The sequence below is a fragment of the Acanthochromis polyacanthus genome, chromosome 7 (genome assembly GCF_021347895.1).
Source record: "Acanthochromis polyacanthus isolate Apoly-LR-REF ecotype Palm Island chromosome 7, KAUST_Apoly_ChrSc, whole genome shotgun sequence".
Taxonomy (NCBI): domain Eukaryota; kingdom Metazoa; phylum Chordata; class Actinopteri; family Pomacentridae; genus Acanthochromis; species Acanthochromis polyacanthus.
The window spans coordinates 18,090,070-18,112,930 of NC_067119.1; the positions used below are offsets into that span (position 1 = coordinate 18,090,070).

The 22,861-nt window shown below is 38.0% G+C and overlaps 1 protein-coding gene across 2 annotated transcripts; it reads right to left on the bottom strand.

Moving 5' to 3' along the window:
• Positions 1–482: 482 nt before the first annotated feature.
• lmbrd2a (LMBR1 domain containing 2a) lies at positions 483–11,194 on the bottom strand. 2 transcript variants are annotated; one of them, XM_051951033.1, is made up of 18 exons: positions 11,051–11,194; positions 10,038–10,264; positions 9,715–9,818; positions 8,434–8,532; positions 8,156–8,323; positions 7,808–8,018; positions 7,538–7,612; positions 7,307–7,411; positions 7,021–7,201; positions 5,807–5,913; positions 5,440–5,573; positions 4,623–4,728; positions 4,343–4,440; positions 3,507–3,610; positions 2,459–2,505; positions 2,235–2,343; positions 1,270–1,366; positions 483–1,166 (listed from the first exon to the last, which is right to left on the bottom strand). In XM_051951033.1, exons 2-18 carry the CDS (start codon positions 10,209–10,211, stop codon positions 1,103–1,105), a joined length of 1,983 nt encoding a protein of 660 aa, XP_051806993.1. In that variant the 5' UTR covers positions 10,212–10,264; positions 11,051–11,194; the 3' UTR covers positions 483–1,102. The 2 variants fall into 2 exon arrangements, with proteins under 2 accessions (XP_051806993.1, XP_022054794.1); XM_022199102.2 differs by having other exon boundaries at positions 5,807–5,988.
• Between the last annotated feature and the right edge of the window lie 11,667 nt (positions 11,195–22,861).

The following is a 22,861-nucleotide window of genomic DNA, read 5'->3' on the forward strand; positions in this document are numbered from 1 at the left end:
ACCTGAGACAACTGGAGCTGTTTGCTCATGAGGAGTGGGCCAAAATACCTGTTGACAGCTGCAGAACGCTCATTGACAAATACAGAAATCGTTTAATTGCAGTGATTGCCTCAAAAGGTTGTGCAACAAAATATTAAGCTATGGGTACCATCATTTTTGTCCAGCCCTATTTCATTAGTTTGTTTTTTTTAAATAATTATGTTAATCAACAATTCAAAAGTGATGGCTGATTTTGATTATTTAATTTTCAATAAATTTTTATTTATTGTTACTTTTGTGAGTTTCAAGTGATTTCAGTGAGAATTGTGGGTTTTTCCTTCTTTAACTGAGGGGTACCAACAATTTTGTCCACGTGTGTGTGTATATATATATATATATATATATATATATACATAGATATACAGAGAGAGAGACACACATGCAGAGAGAGAGAATCCCAGTAGACACACGAACATATGCAAAAATATCAAACATGAACACTGTCTTGAAAATGGATATATTATTTCACATTCACTCAGACTACTTTAAATATTGCAACAAAGATATTATAATGTGGAGGATGTTTACTGGTTCTTCATGTATGAGGTCATTCACAGTCCAACTGAAGATAGAAATAAATATGTAAAAGGATTATGTTTATCATACATTTAGAAATGCTTACAGAAAATAAGAGACTGGAAACTGCAGTTCATACAAGTCATGTCATTTCACAAATACAGGCCACATGCAGTCCATACACAACATTTTCAATATAAAACAGAACAGATGCAAATATATTTCCCTTGTGTGCCTGTTTCATTTTATCTCAGGTACAGTAGTCAATTTCATTTTACACAATAGGTTAAGGCTTTGGATGAGAAACATCACATTACAATTACTGAGCTCTTTGTATAAACCAGTAAAATACACTTTATTAATGCTGTGGTTTTCATTATCCTCCATTAATAGATAAGACATGCATGTCTCAGATAAATTCTACTTTAATTTCCTGAGAGAAAATCCTTTGGATCCAGACTTCTTTCGAAAATAACTGAAATGTAAATAATTCATTTTATTTCCAGTGTGTACTAGCTTTTTGCTTTCCCTCCACATCCTCGGTCTGTCACACATCGTCAAAGATGCCTCTTAGTGGAGGTGACAGAGACAGGTAACGTCCTCCTACAGATCTATGATGTCAAACACAGAGACACAGAAAGACAGTTTGACATCATATGATTTAACCATGGATGACATAACTGTTAAACATGTTCAGTTTAGTGAAAAGTAAACCTTCTGTTTGGTGAACTGTCATCACTGGAGTAGTCCTGGAGTAAACTGGCCTGCTGTTCCTCCTCTGTCTTTCCATTGCTTCTTGTGAATGTAATATCTGAGAATTAAAAAGACACACACAATACTGTGAGCAAAATGACTTCTTGATGGATTTAAGTGATCTTGATCCACAAAAGGGTTGTTTGAAAGAGAACAAAGAGGGGAGAGTTGTAAGATGCTACATGGATTCAGATTCTGCAGGAAAAAGGGCACACAGAAATTGTCACTATTTTTGTTGGGCTTACACGATTTACTTTATATATGCATGATGAGCTGCTTTAACTTCAGTGTCTTACACTAGAAACTGAGAATAAATTCCTGTGGGAGCAGACAGAGAATCGGCAGGTGTTGCACATTCCAAAGCAATCCAACCTGAAATACTGCAATGTCTCTATCCTCATGTACCTTATGTGGGTGGGGTTCTTTATGGGGAAAATGGCAGATGTTTGGTTCCCTACATGAAACAGCAAGTCTAGTGGTCAACTATCTGTAAACAAACTTATAAAACAAACACAGAAATGAACTAGACAAGCCCTCAGTAGATGGCAGGACCACGCCATCTACTGGCTGCCACTGTGCAGCCCCTACCATCACACATGTAGCTTTCAATTTTGATCATCCTACGTATATCCCTTCCTACTAGATCTGCTGACTTCTAACTCCACAACTGAGCAGGGGACCTTAGACTGATCTTCAGTACCAAGTTTGATTATCCTGACTTCAGCACTTGCAGAGATATCTGACTGGACATACACACATACATACATACTTACCCAGCCAGATACCGAAGCGAATGCAGTAACCCCGCTGACGTACGTCAGGTGTGGTTAATTAAAGATTAAATAGTTTGTTGAATCAGTTGCAACAGCTGTGAGCAACAATAAAATATTTTTTTTAAGTTATTTTAGTTTTTCTATGATTCCTACCATTTTTCTTGTTCTCTAATACAGGACTGGTCCGTTCACCATTTAACTCAGTGTAACCAGCTCTAGTCCTCCCATTGGCTCCCTGGACTCCATACTTCTCCTTCCAGGCCTGAAACCAAAATAGGTACACTTAACACAAACCAGTAACACCAGTTAGGCAACGTATTTTCTTGCCCTCGGACAAAATTGCGAGAGAAATGATTTGATGTGTAAAACTGTCTCACCCATCTTCGATTTTGTCCTTCCTCAGCTCTCTGTCTTCTCCTTCTCTCTACAAAGGAACAAATTGCAAAACAAATCGTTAAAAATCTTGTGAATTTTTGTTTATTAAAATTAAAGAAAGTGAGCAAATTAAAAGCAGAAAACATTGCTCTGACATAAACTGCCTCCTCTGGCACTGATCATTGAAATTCTGCATTTACAAGGTTTTTCAATTAAATGAATCCCTTTGTGCCTTTAAAGGGCTTAGATGCAACATTATACCTTTGCAGTCTCAATATGCAAATTCAACCCTGCCTCTCTTTGACACACACCACTGACACTGACACGACTCTGCTCAAACACTATGAAACTTCTCTTCACTACACAATGGAAAATGGTAATGGAGTAACTGAGCTGTACTGCATATGGTCTCTAAAGAAGAACAAACTGTAGAAACTGTCACCTATAAATTGATGTATTAGAACAGTAATGTATTTCATGAGTTACTCTCTACAGCATAAGCAAGATAATGGTAATATAGATAGAAAACAGATAAAATTAATCTTCAGTTTGATGACAATATCCAACACATTATCGTGTGTCACTAATGTTATATAAAGGCTCAAAAGGCTCACAATTTGTCCTTTTGCAACTTTGCAGCTGAAAACAGAGCTTATCTCTTCTTCTCTGCTTCTCCCCTGATATGGAAGGTCGACACGATTGGTTCCTTTGGTTTATTACGTATAAAATCTCAATCCATGTCTTTGACATTGCCATTAGTGCACTCAGCCATAAAACCAACTGCTTATTTTGCTCACAATATGTTCTCTAGTGTATTAAAAAAACACCATATGGACAATGTGCTAAGAGAAGTTATGAGAAAGAGATTTACAATAAAACAAGCTAAATAAAGAACTTGCTAAATTCAAAATTAGTTTCTAGTTGATTAGAAAAAAGAGAACTGATCACATCTGCATTATGTTTTTATGCAAAAGGTAATAAATGAGATGACGTGTGCTTTGAGCAAACACCATCAGACACAGCAAGTGAGTGAATCTGTGATGACACTACCTCTTCTGATGAGTTCCCTGCCTTCATCCACCAGGTCAGAGGCCAATTCATCATCAGCAATGTACTGATACAAGCCCAGGAGGTTCAAACAGCGAGAGCCCAGACTAAACAAACCCCAACAAAATACACAAAATTACACACACTGTTATATGTACATTATATTCTTTATGTGCAACAAAAATACAACCATAAAGGTTTCTCAGAGCAGATTCTTTCCCCACAGACTTCACATGCAGGGCTGATAATCAATTATCTGATCAGACTACATGACCAGCGCAGGAAAACTGATACACTGGCGCAATCCTGTCTGTGGCAAAGAGGAGGATAGTGTGAATATCTAACCACATTTGGGCAGTGATACAGGATAAAGAATGCAAAGGATAAGGACATGTTCTTTCCTGTTGTATTTGACACAAGGAATGTAAAAAGAGAGAGAAACATAGTGTTTCAAGCACATTTAAAAAAATAATGTTCTATATTTGCATAATATTTCACTTGACACAGGTGAATATTTTTTATACATATTTTGTACATTACAGCCAAAATTTTACAGAATTTTTGAAGCTGTTGCTGATATTACTACTTAGAAGTTTAAAATCTGACAATGAAATAAATTTAATACGTACTAAACATAAACACAAATAAATGTATTTTATTAACAAATTGGACCAACATATAGACTTACTGGGACACTAGAATGCTAAATAATACACTTTCTGGTCAATGATCCCTGTGAAGGGGACACTGTTTGTAATTAACTGAAATATCTCTAATAGCTCACATTACCATTATTACATTAAATTGCTGAAAATAGTGTTTAGCTGTTAGTGGCTTACTTGTAAAAAGTGGCAAAGCAGAGCAGCAGCACCAGCATTGGATAATAAATGTAGAAGCCATCCGATATGAAAGACAGCAGACGCATAGAGCCCATAATCTGACAGAGGAGAGGAAAAAGAGGCACTGCATTACTACATTTGGTGACAAAGAGGATTTGACATTTTTGCACAGTTTTTTTATACATTCTGCATTTCCTGACAGGTGCTTTTGTGTTATGGGTGCATTATACACGTTTATTAATACGACTGTCTGCATTTGTGTTGAATATGTAGAACCTACAGAGGTGTAGGATGTCTGTATTCTGTCCTGGTGTGAGACAGCAGAGTCCATATGAATCAGGCCCAGAAAGTTAAGGCACAAAGGAGGAGTCAGACGACAAAACAACCTGAACAGAAAAAAAGCATACAATACAAGCATATGTTAATGGTTGCTAACATGACGCAAGACCTGATGTGGTCCTGTCACCCTGATGAAGAAAGCTCGACAGCATCTCTGCCACCTCAGATGCCTGAGGGACTTTAAGCTCCCTCTCAAGGTGCTCAGGAACTTCTATACCTGCACCACTGAGAGTGTTTGTCTGGGAGTATCACCCCCTGGATGGGCAGCAGCACCCAGCAGACTTCTTAGCCTGAGGAGAGTGGTCCGCTGGGCTGAGCGCACCATCAGAACCACCCACCCCAACCTGCAGGACATTTACCCCAAACAATGCAGGTTTAAAGGCAGGGAAGATTGTGAGTGAGACCACCAACTCCAGCCACAGACTGGTCTCTCTGCCGCTGTCATCGTTTCGGTCTGGAACAGGAGCTCAATGCATTTCGGTGTGCATTGCATTGTGTACAATTGTGTTTCTGATAAATAAAGGTCTTGAATCTTGAATCAAGCATGTAACACAGTGTGAGAAGTGAATTCTGCTTCCACTTTAAAAAAACGATCTCTAACACTGTTCACAGGTGTGAAATTAACAACAACAACAACGACACAACAAAACTGCAAGATAATAAATGTGTACAATGTGATACTAAAATAAAAAAACAGCATTTGATTGACTGAACCAAGACCATATTTCAAAATACTCATAATAATGTGAAGTACTTACATGCCACTGAACTGCAGGCTATAAGCATCAGTCTGGTGATGTGGAACCAGGTTGTAGTAGTTGAAAACTCGTATCCTGAAAACTGTGGAGTACACGCATATGCACATGAAGAGGATGATGACAAAGGACGCCATCTGGGGGAGAGAAACAAAACAACAGGTGGAAAACGGGACAGGTTAGTTGGACTAGTTCCATGCATTACATCTGAACTGAGCACATTAAACAGTACAAACTGTGTTCGTTCACAGCAAATTTATTACTAACATTACAAAGCAATGAAGCTTCATTTGTCTTCAAAGAAAGTATTTTTTTTAAATTCTACTAGAGGTATTAAAAAACAAATACAATGTGCATTATGCATGCTTACCTCGATGCAAACGTAGTTGTAGTGTTTTTCAGCCATCTGAATAAAGACAGCGAACAGAGAGAGGACTGGGTGTGTGCTGAAGAAGGTGCATTCGGACCAGACCACTGCTGCAGACAGAAGACATAGGAGAACAGCCAGCACCCTGCAGAAACCCTGTCTGAACACACACTCCCAGTACCACTCTGAGCACCACAAGAACGAACACACACACACACACACACACACACACACACACAAAATTGTTGGTACCCCTCAGTTAAAGAAGGAAAAACCCACAATTCTCACTGAAATCACTTGAAACTCACAAAAGTAACAATAAATAAAAATTTATTGAAAATTAAATAATCAAAATCAGCCATCAACAATTCAAAAGTAATGGCTGTTTTTGATTATTTAATTTTCAATAAATTTTTATTTATTGTTACTTTTGTGAGTTTCAAGTGATTTCAGTGAGAATTGTGGGTTTTTCCTTCTTTAACTGAGGGGTACCAACAATTTTGTCCACGTGTGTACATACATACACATATATATTTGCCATAAAAACCCGAAATAACAGTTTTAATGGATCCATATGTTTCTCTTTCTTTTTTGTTGACAATGAGGTAATGAGAGATCCCAATAAGTAACATTATGATTTGTTAAACACCTCAGTGGAGTTGAATCACATCATGTTTCATATTCGAGCACTTCAACATTACGAAGACAAAGTGTGGTAAGTTTAAGTGCTATAACCTTTTAAAAGCCTATATTTAGCTGTTAAGGAAAATAAAAGGTGTTGAAAAGATGAAATGTGATGCTGCTAGTTCAAAAAAGACATTTATTTCAACTACAGATCATCAGAGCATAGACGACACCTTAATAAAACAATAAGAAATATTTAAAGCAGATTTTAAAGGCTAATTTTCTTGCCCCTCAGGATCTGCATTTATATTCTTTAGAAGGCCAAAATGAATAAACTACATAAAAATAGCATTACATTTAAGATTCCAAGGAATCACTGTTGTAGGTTGAGAAATTTGACCATTGGTGGAAAAAGTATTTTAAAATACTTACGTTAATGAGAGGCATAAGTTATTTAATTTAGAAGTCAACCGAAGAACAAAGTTTAGCGAGAAATTTATTATGCACCACAAAATCAAAAACTCATTGTAAAGGAGCTGAGTCACTGTATTTACTCCATCTCTGAATCCAGGATTTTGGCAGACTGAACTCACCCACAGTAGGAGTGTAGATGAACCTGCGGATCCAGCCGTGGTGTGCTAAAGGGAAGCTGCGGGTGAAGTGTCGGAGAGGACTGCTCTTACTTTTAGCAACATCCTCCAGATGAAACGCGTCTTCGAACAAAATCAGCCACTGAACCTGAGTCTGTCTGTGTCTCTGCACTGCAGAAATTACCTGAAACACACAATTTAGATATTATTTATTATTCACATTTCTATGTGCTGTCATATTTTTGCATTGTTTGTTTTAAAATCCCAGATCAATGATAAAAATACTTACTTTTTTATGAAGGTTAAATAAGGATCTTTTGGTGGGAAGCGCATTCTGTTCACCATGAGAGTTTTCCACATTCCTTCCCATCTCCTCTTGGTACTCAATGGGACACTAAAATAAGATGAAAGCTTTTCTATTGACCCCAACTGTACAAAGTATATATGCAATATTCAATTTTAGATAAACTAGATTAGAAAACTTTGGTTTATAGAATAAATTACCTGGAGTTTATCTCACCTTTGTCAGAATGGTGTCCACACACTTCCTGAGAGAGTGGTTGTACTTGACTGATTGATGGACATCTGCCACTTCCTATAAGAAATATTACATAAAAGCTTAAGCCAAAATGACACCAAAAATGTGGTTGATTCATAAATTACATGAAAAGTTTAGAGTCATGAAAAGTATATTGAAAGATTTGCCACAGTAAACATTTTCTAATTTCGCTCTTGCTGGAATCTATTCTCTTAAGACTATTTCAGCATGAAGCTGCTTCTAAATCCTCACGTCCATGACATCTGCGAGGTTCTCCTCCGCTGCTGCTTTCTCTGTTGCCATTTTTGCTGCCTTGAAGTAGGTCTTGGCCAGCAAGTAAACATGGGAAGATGAGAGCCAGTAGGAACGTGGGATCTCCACCAGGCCGTAGCCCAGCAACAGCACCAGAAGGAAGAGGCCCCAGGTATTGGCAGCTGTGATACCGATGGTTTGGAGCTCTGCCCTGCACCAGTTTTACAAAGAAAATCAGTGCACTGGGGAAAAAATACAGCTTAAACAACAGTGCCGCTTTAGTCAAAAGTGTGATTTTTTTTCATCTTTGCAATTATTTCTGTTTGAATTGAAGTACATGTGACATACCATGTGTGGTTCCACAGTGAGTGAGCAGACACATAGATGAGCAGAGAGATGAAGATAAGGAGGTATGTGCCATAATAAATTGCATTTTCAATTAGAGCTGTTTTAATCTTTCCAGCTATGGAGAAAGCCCCCGACCGTGCATAAGACTGCATGAAGGGCAGCAGCAGCCTGTAAACACACACACACAATAGGAAGAGAGTCAATGCACTCAAACTGACTGTTTTATGTTGTATTTGAGTTAGTGTCTTAGCATGTTAAGAGTGTGTTGTTGAACTCACCATGTAAGAAACTGAGACGTCCAGTATACCACTCTCCAAAACACAGGCAGGACACCATCCGGGATGTAACTCCAGGGCTCCACACACACTTTTGTGGTACTGTAACACACGCCCATACAAACACATAGAGGTGAAATTATAGGCATATAAACACACAGTTCCATAAAGCAAAGATAAAGCTGTTTTACAGCATCTAGAAGTATGAAAGGGCTGCACAGTGGCTCGGTGGTTAGCACCGTCGCTTTGCAGCATGTGTAGGTTTTCTCTGAGTTCCTCTCTGGCTTCCTCCCACAGCCCCACAAACATGCTTAATTGGTACTTCAAAATTGTCCGTGAGCGTGCTTGTTTGTCTCTATATGTAGCCCTGTGATAGGCTGGTGACCCGTCCACAGTATGCTTTGCAACATCATAATTTTAACACAACAACATGCTCTGTACCTAAAGAGTGAGTTTGCCATCATTTGATGTCCCCGAAATCTGAAAATTTCAAAAACCAACACTTAGCTGCCTTAAAGGTCAGCTCAAATCACTAAAAAACAACTCAATCTATAAGCCTATGTTAATATGATGAAGTTAAAATAACAAACAAAACAGAAACAGATAAAGTGAGGTACTTTTTTGACAGCTGTGTTGCTACTGACACCATAAATGGATTTTAGTTTACTGTTACATTAGGGTGGAGACTGAAATCTCAGACATGGTTATCTTTAAATTGGACAAATAGCACCAATATTATCTGCCATAAGACGCCATAAGAAATAAGCAAAAAAATAACAATAATCTCAAAACCTAACAAATCAAATACTTCCATGACTAGACACTCTACTTAGGCCCTGATTGCACTAATATAACATCACTGAGCCAATAAGGTCACACAGTCACAGCGAAACCTTTTGTATGAAGGCCTCAAATCAAGAAAACAATAGACCAGCACAGACAATGACAGCAGCTGCACTGATAATGCATCAGACAATAGAAAAGGCAAACTATTCCCCCCATTTGGTTGGCTTTTGATTTGTCATTTGGAATTTAATCCACACAGCTTGACAACATCAAACTGACAAAAGAGTAGAAAGAACTGAGAGTCACAATACCATAAGCTGCTGAGAATAAAGTCCATAAACAAAGACAAAAACAGACAAACTGGATATTTACAGCTCTTGCCAATATACAGCATATTATGTAGCACATTGGATTGCATCTGAGAGCAGCTGGAGGAATGAATCGTCTTGAAACTAACAAACTGTGGCCTTGGTTCTGATACATCAGACAATATCTTACCTGTGAGATGAATGAGGAACCGAGCCGCCCTCAGTGATGTGTCTTACTCCAGCTACAGGGCCAGTGTGGTTGGAACTGTCATGAACGCACTGCTTGTAGATGGTCTGAGAGAAGAGCAGAGTTCACATATTTAAATGTTAAATTGTACAGGTAAACACCAGAGCCATGAGCAGTGTAAATACACACACAGCTCAACCTCAATCAATATGATATTACTCTCCAATGCACACGCAAACTCTTGTCGATGCTGTTTTTTTCCCCTCCTGAGACAATATCTACACCTAACAAAGCAAAGGCATCAAACATCTAGCATGGTCTCATACCGTGCTGACATCAAGTGGCAGGATGAAGACGATGAGGAAGCAGAGGTACCAGGACAGCAGCGTCCCCAACAGCACCAAGCGCTGCTGCTTCCATAAGTCTCCATAACGCTGGAGGAGGTAGAGGGCCAAGAAGAACACAACTACGACCACGATGGCCAGCACAACACCACTCATAGTGAGGAGTGAAGTCAAGAAGTCATGATGACAGACTGCTGGAGGCCAAGAGGCTGAGAAAAAAGGAGAGGAGAGAGGCACTTATCAGCTCTTATCTGCTAGATAACGGGGCGAAACAGCTCGACCTAAACACTCAGGGTAAAGGATGATGAGATAGTGAAGGGAGAGCAGTGAAGAAACAACCAGAGAAAGGGCTGAAGAAAGGAAGGAAGAAAGGAGAAATAAAGAGAAAAGGCAAATAAGGTATTTTAGGTACAGTGTTGACTTTAGAAATCTACCTGCACTGCATTGTAAAATACCACATGACAACTACTACTGCTGACTTAGTGTGCAAGGGTCAACAATTCCAACGAGTTTGAAGAGCCATATTGATTTGTGAGAAATAAAGAAATGAATAGGTGTCAGATATAACAGGAACAACACAACCAGGAGGCATCAACTTAAGGATGCATTTATAAAAGTCAAGAAAAATATTCACTATGAATTTACTTTTTTCCTGTAAACACTCAAATCTTAATCTCGTTTTTCGATGCTTGTTTTATTGTTGCTATTGTTTTTGGGGTTTATTGGTTGGTTTGTTTTTTTGTTTTTGTTTTTTTGCATTTTCAGGTTGGAATTGGGTGACTGCTATTTGTTTTCATGATGGTTACACACTGTGGCCATGCTTGATAAGAAATCAAATAGAAATACACGAAAAAATCAAAATTAAGAAGACATAAAACACAACCGCGGTGGTTTGGGGACGTGTTGTCGTCTACATAGTTGGTTTCTATATGATTTCGCTGCTTTACAAACAAAGAACGTCTCATTTCAGGAAGCAGAACACAAGTAAATCTCACCGGTTTAGATTCTTCTCTCAGGCTGAAGGTGGGAAACCGAAAAACTATCCGAATTCACTGTCACATTATGTTCTCCCGGAGTCCAGCTCGACAAATGTACACAACGTTTGAAACTACATTACGTAACAAAGCCAAAAACCGCGCGGGATCATGGGCATTGTAGGCGATACGCACTCGTAAACAGGAAACGGGTCACTGACGTATTGTAGTTCTATGAACCGTTAGATTCATGAGTGACTGGACCTTATAATCTTCCAAAAGTGGGTCAAATATGACCAGAATAAGAATCAGTGTGTCTTTATGTCATTTTTCCATTTAGGTTAAGAAAAATCATTTGTATTATTGTTCATATTATATTTCTGTGCCCACAGGAATGTTTTAATGGTTGAAATATGTAAACTTTTCACTGTACAACACATTTTGAACATTTTAATAACTGAAAAAGAAGAATATTACACAGAACAGAAATAGAAGAATGTCAGCTTCCATTTTGTTGACATTTTTCCTCTAACTGTTGTTACTCTCCATCCCTACAAATTTGTGCCTTGAATCACCTCTTGTATGACATCATCAGTGATAAAGAGCTTGGGGTAGTACTACAAATACTAAAATTTACTAAAGAGCATAAAAGGTAACTTAAAAAATATAAATTAAGTGATATCAAAGATATATTTCTTGAGGAAAAGCTGAAATATGAAAAGAATAATACGTTTCATGACAAAAATATTGCAAGAAAACCAAGTGATACAGCATTCACGCTCGATCCAGACTATAGGCCACATCAATGCCAAAATCAAATCACTTGGTCCTTATGTCATTTCTGACCTTCCCTGAAAATTTTATCAAAATTCATTGTCTGTTTTTGAGTAATGTTTCTAATAGACAGACAAACCGATGTCGATTTTCACAAAACTCCGGCTGTATGTCAGACTTTTTAAATATCAGTGATGGTAAAGTTAAATATAAAAACATAATGTTGTAATATATCCAGCTGTGATTTGTCTTTTTCCATTAAATTTAAATTAAAATATCAATCAAGATGAATACATGTGTTGTCTAATATTTAGATTGGAATTAAAGTAGGAACAGCAATAAAATTTGAAAATAAAGTTAATGTTATGGATAACTAACAAGCTTACTTAGAACACAATTGAAATTATAAGCAAAATGAAGATAACACAGAAATTACGCGACTTAGATTTTCTGGCTGATGATTTAACGGATTATTAAAATTAATCAAAAATAAAATATTCTTAAAAACATGATGTCAGCTATTAGTATAACCAGCCATATATACAATTTATTAGATAGGGTTCGTTGTATTTTTTTAATTTAATTCACAGGTAGAGTAAAAAGAAACATCTAGAGCTATGATGTGTTTTATACTTCTTTGGCTTGACTCAATTTGTTTTAACAGCTTACACTGTGTTTAAAAAACATACAAAAATGAATCTTCTGTTAGACTTAACAAGTGTTTGTTTAATCAAAATGGCAGGTTAATTGAACAAACTTTGCTTTGTTGTTTAAGTGGCAAAATGTTAGTTTGGAAGATAAAAATGAAACTTGTGTATAATACAACCTTGACCTTTGAGCATTGGTTTACAGTGTTTTTTATTTTTTCAATTTGTTGCAGTAGTTCTGTTTCAGTTCCTCTTTTTCAAAAAATAACTTCATAGACGATAATTGTTTAATTTGAATGACTTTCTGATCCAACAATGTTGATGCAAATTTACTCAGATAATTCTTCCTGACACTTCTCATCACTGATCATGTTCTCTTTCTCTTCCCCCAAGCACATGCTGGGTCAGACTTATTCATCTCTGAAGTACCTGGTGTAGGATTGTTGGCTGCAACAGCAAATTAACAGATGCTTTGGTGCAAGACTCCAAACAGCAACTGAGCACACAGTGGTCGCAGACACAAGTTCTAATATGCTTTTAATGTATGTAAGTTATACTACAGAGCTTTGGGCTTCCCTCTTGGTCTAAATTGTTTCCAGCCAGCAAAAGTTCAAAACGGCAAAATTAAGAAACAAAGCCATGAAACATCTTCAGTCCATTTCAATTTGGGAGGAACATCCACACATATGGGTCGTCGGCATACAGCGGGGCCAGTATGTTGAAGCAGACAGCGCGGTGCTCCAACAAAAAGTCCACGTGGCCCAGCAGATCCAGGCACAGATGCTCCACAATATTCAAACAAACAGACCAGTCTTCAACTGCTCGGGACACACCCAGCGCATTCATCCACACTGACCCAAAAACGTCCAGAGATTCTGGCCAGTCCTCCAGAAGATCGTCCACGAGCTCCATCTGGTCCAGAAAGCTGCTTTGGATTCACATCGATGATCAAATAAATCCTGTTTATGCCAGAGGACTCATCCATAGAGGCTGCGTTTGTCCATTTGCAGGCTTTGACTGCTCTGACACATTACTCTTGTTGCTCCGTTGCTCAGCTTTCGCTTTGGTTCTGCAGTGCTGGGCTAATTGGCTTGATCCAAGCAGTTATAGGGCAGATAAAACCCACTGGCAGGTGCTTAATGTGTTAGTGTGGCCATCTGTCAGCTTCTCACCTTGAGCTCTTATTTTATCTCTCGGATTAGAGGAATCAGGTGTGTTGCCATTCAGGCCTATACACTCTTATGTCTTCAGTGTCCTCATTGATAAAACCAGCTTCAGCGCCATATAGTCCCTCATTATTTGAAGAATAGATTGATCCAGCTCTTTTTACCTCGTTGCAGTGAGATATTAGGCTATAAGGCAGCTGTATTAATCCCAGTATATCTTTATACATGTGGACTTTGAAAAGAAACAAGAAAGGTCTTGGTAGAAACTGAAAAAGAGTATATCTTCTTAAAGGAAACACCTGCTGCATAACCACAACAGTAAATTAGAGACATTTACATTTTGGACATACCGGTATATATTTGTTTGTTATTGCAATGAAATACATAAGAATATTGATCCATCTTTTGTTTCTGTAGTCAGGATTACTATAAATACTTAAAATGACATAAGGGTTTTATCATTAATTTAACTTATTAGGGTTTTTATTATTAATTTAACTTATCTGTTAGTAAAATGTAGTGTTTTTGTGTTCACAGTCATCGCCACTAGATGGAGGCAATGAATTTGTTGTCAGACTTCCTCAGTACTACACAATCTAATGAAGAGGAACCAGATGAGGCAGATTTGAATCCTTTGAACACACAAATAACAATTTCCTCCCCGGTAATGATTTAAAATACGCAATTTAATGTTCACGTGTTGAAAAATCAACCTCAAAAATACAGTAAATAACAATAATTTAAGTACAATTTCTTAATTTGAAAATTATTACAACAATTTGAACAACTTGTCATGTCTTTCAAAAAGATTGAAAACACATTGTATGTACAAATTCACAAAGACCAGTATGCTGCTGCTGATTGTGATTACTGAACTGATTGTGGTTCTTCTTACTAATATGAATGTACTAAAAATGTTAAACAATCTTATTACCCACCATTCATTAGGAAAAACAATGCTCATACATGAAACCAACAAACCTGCCACTTATTCACCTCACAGACAGTTTAGACTCAGTGAAACCAGGCTGTGATAGGGTGAGATGCTGGTCATCTTTTCTTCCTGCTATTGTCTTCTTTTTATTTATACTGTTGTCATCAATCATTTTATTCTTTCAGCTTCATTGGCTAGTTGTTTATGATAAAAGAAGGGTGTCATATTTTAATATCTGAGAACTTCAAACACATCTTTAACAAAGACCTGGTCAGGTTTCTGGTCACTCCCATTGGCACTACAAGGCATAGATTATTTGGGTAACTCAAATCCCTCATCAAAATCATGTGCCGTCTAACAAAATCATACTTGAATTTACCCCAGTAGGTTTACTGACTGTATGCTCATTTCTTTCAGTGATACTTGTTCAGTATTTAAATGTAATGCGACATTGTAAAAACAGCCTCATTATTGTTGTTGTCTTTGCCATAATAGATATTTTAAGCTCATGTTTAGTGGATGAAAATGTCACTTGTTTCACCTGAATAATGTGGCATCATTTTGGTGAAATAAAAAACTTTTTTTTTAACACAGCAGAGAATATTTAGGGTCTTTCAAGAGCAAAGGTCTGATCAACAACATTAACAGTGAATCAGTTCCATTTAAACATGTCAGTTTCATTTGTGTAGAGTTTAGAAGCAGTACTGGATTTTCAGGGGAATTTTGTGAAATTCTTTTGAAGTTGTTTAGGGGATTTCGAAGGTTGGAGGACTTTTGATACTATTCATCCATCTATTATCTGTACTCCGCTTAATCATCTGTAGGGTCACATGGGGAATCTGTCCCAGTTGACTCAGGGCGAAGGCAGGGGACACCTTGGACAGATCCAGTCTATTAGAGGACTACATATAGAGACAAACAATCACACTCACACCTATGGACTATTTAAAATCACCAGCTAACCTGAAAGTGTTTCTGGACTGTGAGAGGAAGTTGGGCAAAACCCACACTGCACCAAGAGAACAGGCAAACTTCACAGAGAAAGATCAGTCCAGGCTGGGATGTGAACCAGAGATCTTCTTGCTGTGAGGTGACGGTGCTAACCACCGAGCTACAGTACAGCCCACTTTTGACTCTAATATTTCCAAAACCTTTTTATAAGTTTTCATTTACCAGGAGTGAATTCATATTTTACTTCAGCTATCAGATTCTCCAGTAAAAGCTCAAATTGCATTTCTCAAGTTAGGAGTAAATCAGGTGGGTATTCAATTTTGTACTTATTCTGTATTATTTTGAGCCGACAACATAATTATCTTATTTTCTCAAAATAACCATTTCACCCTTTGAATCTGAAGATCCAGAAAAAGACTGTATCTGGTGTTAAAGTGCAACACGCTGTTGCCTTTTAAAGGTTGCAGAGTACAGAGCATTCAGGGAGAAAGACTATCTACAGCTTTGAATACAACAAATGTAACACTAATGTGCTTTTTTAAAAACATTTGTTTCTGTTGTATTAAATTTGGTAAAGCTGAAGTTGAGAATTTTTAGAAATGATGATGTCACTGACAGACTAATATAAGGTTCTTATTCACTCTCTAATGTACAGTTTCCATTAGGCATAAGTAATAGGGATCATTTTTGCTAGAGTTTCGCAAAATGTCACCCTGGTGACAGAAACTTTATTTGAAAATTCTCAAAACTGGTTCTTATCCATAGAGATCCAGATGTTTGTTTTGACCTTACAGTTGTGGATTCAGTTCGAACTTTGGTCATGTTATAGCTGCCCTCATGAGAGAGTCCTGGAAGTGTGTGTCAATACCAAATTGAAATTGACAATGAAGACCTAAACAAAAATGCACAACTATACTCGTGACATGCTGGTTTGTGGATAGACAATAACAGCTGCACAATTATTATTCTGAGATCCTTTTTTAGTGCTATGATCCTCAAGACACTAACAGTGCTTTTTATTCATGAGACAATGAACAAAACTCGTTTAAGCAAATGATTAATGCTTGAGGTATGAGACTTGGGAGAAGTCTTATAGTTTTTGTGCTGGACACATCTAAGACATTTTACAACAAATGTACCTGCAAATCAGTTTAAACCAAGATTACATTACATTCTTCAATTTAATTCAAATTGTGTGCTGTCAGTTGTTTTCTTGTTAACTATCGCCCTTTTCTTTTTAATTGTACTCAATATCTTTGTAAGTGAGAACATGGCCTCAGTGATTCCTCAAGATTTAGATAAAGACTGAATGACTGAAATAATAAAAATATGCACTGAGAGGGGGACTTGGATTCTTCAGAGTTTATAAGTCATGAATTTCCACTCCTTATTCAGGTCATTGATTAACTGCTTTTGCTGGTTAAAGTCTGACACAAGCACTCATTGCAGCTACAATCAGTCGCCTAATTAGTATCATGCTGTTCAGAAAACAGTGCATGGTGTCTCATCATGAGGGACAGTGTTTTTTTGTTTATCTAAGAGTTTTTCTGGAAATATAAACTGAACCTGAAGAGTAACTCATAACCAAAGCTGTCACAAAGATCCAGTGGAATGAAAAGGTAGACAATTACAAGGGCATAAATGGAACTGTTCAAATAAAGTGCAAGTATCTCAGATTTAACATAATGTTCAACCACAGGAGACTGGCACCCTAGTACATGTGTATAGTCTACCATTGGTGAAAACTACCTCAAGATGATAACAATAAAAATATATTAGGTTTTTCATTTCTTCATCTTTTCAAAGGCATCTCATTTTGCCCTTTAGTCACCAGTGATGTGGAACAGAAAGGGTTCCTTGTTTGCAAGCAGAGGAAGTTTGTTTTCCTGTATGGTACACTCTACTGCTTCTGAGCCCAATCTGCTCCTGTTATTGAGTGTCTGGACCTCCTCTGTCTCTTCCCATTAAACACTCTCTGAGTGTTCCCTCCATGTGTCTTCTTCCCTCCTCTGTCCCCGCCATCACCACCGCGCTCCATCTCTGCATCCAGACGACAGGCCGCTGGGACCACATCCAGCGTGGCCCCATTCAGATCAGTGAGAAGCTGTGTGAACGACCTCGTCTCCCATCGCGCTCATTGAACAGCTATGAGTGCGCTGAGACCCCTGGGTTTGAAGTCTGTAACATTTGATCCATGGGAAACCCTTGTGCACAATGATGTTGGTGAACAAAGCGGCCCCAGTTCTGTGTGTCCCCAGAGGGCCACGGTAGACTGCAGATCCTATAACCTGTCCTGGAAACATCACCCCCATGGGAGTGGACCCCTCCCATCTGCAACTACTGGCTGCCAGAGCCAGATAGACTTACACAAACTCACTGGTGCTGAGACTGAGGACATGGCTTGGATGTGTTTATGTACAAAATTTACTAGCTTGTGTGTGTGTGTGAGAGAGAGAGGGAAAGTGCGAGTGTTTGTGATTCCATGTCTTTTAAATGACCCCATAGGTTGCCAATGACATCATATACACCTGAAGCTGCCAAACCATTGGCCTTAGCTCCCTCTTCTCCTTCTTTAAGACCTGCCAAAATTATGTAACTGTTGTTGATGTGTTTGAAGAAGGATGGCACAGGCAAGCAATGATTTTTTTCATTTCAAACATTTTTTTAAAGCATGACTGTCATGATTTGATTCCCCACTTTGATCTAGGCACCATTAAAAACTCATGGCCCGTATGTGGTGGACAATAAATCAATAGATTAGGACTAAGTAACAGAAACCCGCCTGGTTCCACATTCCTCCTGTAATCTGTTTAACAGAACTCAGACTAGACCACTAACTTAAGTATTTGAGGCGCTGCGGTCTCTCAAAGAGAGCAAAAGAGTTGTTTGATCCATAGTGAGACTGGTGAGAGGGGAAAAATGGAGTAAAACTTGTGAAAAATGTTGGCTTTCTAACATAAGTGATGCAAAAAAAGAGAAGGAGAACAAGAAAACCAAATAAATCTTCCTTTCTTTTTCACATAAATAATCTGTCATCACCAACTTAACCACATAGCAAATGGACTACATCACTGACTGACTATCATTCCTTACCCAAACACAACTGAAGATATACAAAAAAAGGCTTTTGTACAGATTAAGCAAATACTGTGGAGAGTTGTGGTAGATGGATGTTGCACCTTTGGACTGAGCTAGGCTACCTGTTTACTTTGGTAAAGCTGCTACTTTATAGTAAATGTGCAGACATGGCACTTGTCGAGCTTTTTATTTGAGTTCTGTCAAGAAAATGATTTCTTTGTGAACACAGACAAACTTACCCTAAGCAGACAAAAACAGTCTTCCCAAAATATACAATAAGAAAAAAAAACTTCCTTTTTTATCCCTGTGACAGACAGACTTTTGTCCTAAAAATGAGACAAAAATACATACACACAGGCAACAGATTTTTTTTTGTCCAGACTCCATGGCAATTTGTGAAGTTTACCTGTTTCTGTTGTTTCTGTGTGTTTTACAACAGGATCCCTGATTCTTGTTTCCTTTCCTCAATTTACGAGTTGTGCTCATCAGGCTGACCCCAGTCGGCTGATTCTTTGCTTTGCAAAGGAGACAAAGGAGTCTGTTGTGCGTTGTTGGTTGTTGGGATAGCTGTGTGACGGATGCCATGTGGGTCGCTGCGGTGAGAGGGAGGCATGGGAGGGGGGTCTTGATTTAAATCTTTCCAGATGAGCTGAGGTTTAACAATGTGAAAGACAAAATTTTGACCGCTCAGTATTGGTCTCTCTCTCTCTCTCTCTCACACACACACACACACACACACACACACACACACACACACACACACACACACACACACACACACACACACACACACACAATGATTGTAGAGGATTTTGCAATATTTCTCGGGAAATTATCTGCATTTTCTGAAAATGTGAAAACCTGTTCTAAATAGTGACGTAGGAGTCATTGGCATGTAGCCTGTGGTGAAGCATTAACATGTTCATTTTGGTTAGTTCAGAATAGCACAAACACACACAGACCAATGTCCCCCGTTGAACAAATCAAATTATACTGTGAATTACTGAATGAAGGACAGGCTGCTGTGTTCAAACTCCTCGAGACTTTTGCAAATATTTTGAAATGTTTTGTTCCTCTGTGATTCTGAGCAACATAGTGTGATAATTAAGCTTGCCAAGTGTCTCTTATCACTTTAGGAAAATGATCTCAAACATAATATTTATGTAACCCAACGTAATAGATCTGCCACAAACTCTTACAAAGAGAATATTGTTCAGTTCTGACTGACAGTGCCAGAGAAGCATTCATTTAACTTTCATATTTACATTTTTGAGGTTGTGGTGTTGAACTGGACTTTTAAAAGTTGTTTTTAGCGTTCTAGCCATTCCCTTACAAGTATGAAGTGCATAAAAGAAACACATCTGAGTGTCGATTCAAGTTGAAATAACAACTTTTTGATAGTATAAACAAAAACTGAGCATGATAAACTCCATAGATATAAAATTTGCACAAGCTGCTTTGTGATTACATTCTATCAAATGGTATTACTGAACATAACAAAGTTGCCATTTGGTATATATATTCTTAATCAAAGCTTCAAGTTTTTTCTGAATTTAAACATTTTTTCAGAAGTGAACAAACTGACAGTATTAAATATCTTCACAGTTTCATGTACACAGCAGCAGGTGGCATAAAATCTTTCTCTTTTAAGGTTTATCTGAATAAAAGAAGTGCTGGAAGTAAAACTATGTTCTTGTCGCAAAGCAGACTCATAATTGCTGCTTTTTTCATCATTACACACACTAATGATGGCTGAGCTACTGTACCATTCAAGCCATTGGCCTGTTCATCTTGAACAATTGTCTCTTCTGAGGTCACTTAGGCATGTGGCTGTGAGCTGGCGACTGAACTATTGACACTGCAAGACACAGATGAACTCACCTACGAGCTGAAACTGTTCCTACTAATAAAAATGTGACTAATGTCCAGTAACATGATAGGAGATGTTACCACATGAACGCCAAATTATCAGCTCTTAATGAGCAACTGCTAAAACGTATGTCGCAGCTAAATAAATGTCATGACAGCAGTAACATGGGGGGATTAGCAGTGCTGACAAATCAGCCACGGACAATTCCAGTCTGTGTGATAAGCCAGTGACTCAGTCTGAAGGCTTCAGTCTGATGTGACGAGAGGAGCTGTTCGGTGTTTCTGAGGCCCAAGGGATGACAGCGGAAGATCACAACACAGTACTGATTCCCTGCAATTCAGATGCTAACAGTCTGTTTGTCACAAGCTGATGATGGTCATCCAGGCGTCTAAGAGGAACGACGAATTCAACAACAACTCTGTGCTTTCCTTTGCTGTACCATAATATTCTGAATAACAAATACAGTCTGAAAATAGCAGCCCCAAATATTTGCTCTCTCATTGCAAATATCTTGATCTGCTGTGTTCAAATGCATGTGTTTAGATTTAAATGGAAGGTCACTGATAATGTCAGCATATTAACAGGCTCACTATTTGGTCTGCCATTGTGTAAACATCTCAACAGCAAAATACAGCTTGTGTGAGTATTATTAGTATTTGCTCATAAGCCAAAGAAGTGGACACTGCAGTACACAGAGCAGTGTCCAAAGAATGGGAAACTGTGCTGAATGTAAACCTTTGTGAAGATGGCATTAATAGTAGTCTAATTTGGAGGCTAATGATCTCCTGAATTAACCAAAACAGTGCACACTGACCCAGATTGAAATAACAATTTTGCTCCGTCCCACTTGACCAACTTGAAACATCAGAATGACGTGTCCAAAAAAATATGTCAGTGATTGCCTTTAATGTGTTTTAATTATTTAAATGTGCTCTCTGTTTTTATAACATTTATTTTGTCAGTCAAAATGTAGCCTTAACGCATGTCCCACACATTCAAGCATTGCACATATCAATGGTATTGCACTTTCTGATAATTCTAATGAAAAAATAAATTTTTAAATCTCATGAGGCTCAACTTCTAGTCCATCTGAAAGAGCAAAAAAAGGAGGAAATTCTTGTTTTCCCCACTGCCTTTCCACCAAAATCATTTCATAGTTACTTGCCAGAATATGATTAAGTCAGTGATAGATTTAAGTGGACCTTAATATTATTTGGGCTGTTGTGATGTGATCAATGCAACAAAAATGTTTTCAGTGCTCAACAGCAAATACTTTTTCCTAACAGATAAATAAATAATCATCTACATTCAACTGAATGCTTTTATTAAGCTTTTTTTTTGTAAATATTGATCTCTACGGTCTAAAGGAAAGAACAGTTTCATGAAAATGTCTGTAAATGACTGTGAGTCACTGTGTGATAAGATCAAATAAATTACTGCTACATCTAATGCTTTTAATTCCTCACAGCAAATGTTGAAATGTTGCCCTTTTCTCCTTATGGGAGCAGATCCAAACTATCTGAGTGAACACTGGGGAGAAGGGGAAAATAGTCTTATGGCCACGTTAAATGAACTCTGCCTTCCACTAATGTAAGTAGCTACTCTTAGTATCTTCAATATTGGCTTTGTTGTTCTTGGTTCCTTGAAGTCTACAAAGTTGTAGAGATTAAACAACTACACCAAGGTCATATGAGACACAGTGTGTGTGTGCGTGTGTGCGTGTGTGTTTTAGCATTTGCTACATTGTGGGGACAAAATGTCCTCACAACTGTAGGAAATCCAAAAACTACGTCACTTGTGGGGACATCTTTCGGGCCCCACAAGTTTAAACAGTGTTTTCTTGGCCATGTTGTTGTTACTGAAAAAAGTAAAAGTGCAAAAACGTTTCTTTAGGGTTAGGCATTGTTTTGGTTAGGGTTAGGGTTTGGTTAAGGTTATGGTTAGGGGTTAGATATGAATGGGAGTCAATGGTAAGTCCCCACAAAGATAGAAAAACATAGTATGTGTGTGTGTGTGTGTGTGTGTGTGTGTGTGTGTGTGTGTGTGTGTGTGTGTGTGTGTGTGTGTGTGTGTGTGTGTGTGTGTGGAGTGACAGTTGAGACATTTCGCAAAATCTCTTGCCATACATGGATTCCCTTGCTATGACTCAGAAAGGATGGCTTCAACTTTCTCTGCTCAAGTTATTATTTTTTTAAAACACTTTAACCCACTTTGTCACACACACACACACACACACACACACACACACACACACACACACACACACACACACACATGTTTGTACTTCTATCTTAGTGAGGACATCCATAAGCGTAATGCATTTCCTAGAGCCTTACCCTAACCTTAACCATCACAACTGATTGCCTAAACTTAATCCTTACCCTAACCCTAACCAAACCTCAATTCATACCT

Excerpts from the sequence above, each read along its gene's own strand:
- lmbrd2a (XM_022199102.2), bottom strand. The coding sequence starts at position 10,211 with ATGAGTGGTGTTGTGCTGGCCATCGTGGTCGTAGTTGTGTTCTTCTTG. Across the intron at positions 7,412-7,537 it reads TGGACACCATTCTGACAAAG|TGTCCCATTGAGTACCAAGA; the intron begins GTGAGATAAACT and ends ATCTTATTTTAG. Across the intron at positions 7,202-7,306 it reads TATTTAACCTTCATAAAAAA|GTAATTTCTGCAGTGCAGAG; the intron begins GTAAGTATTTTT and ends TGTGTGTTTCAG.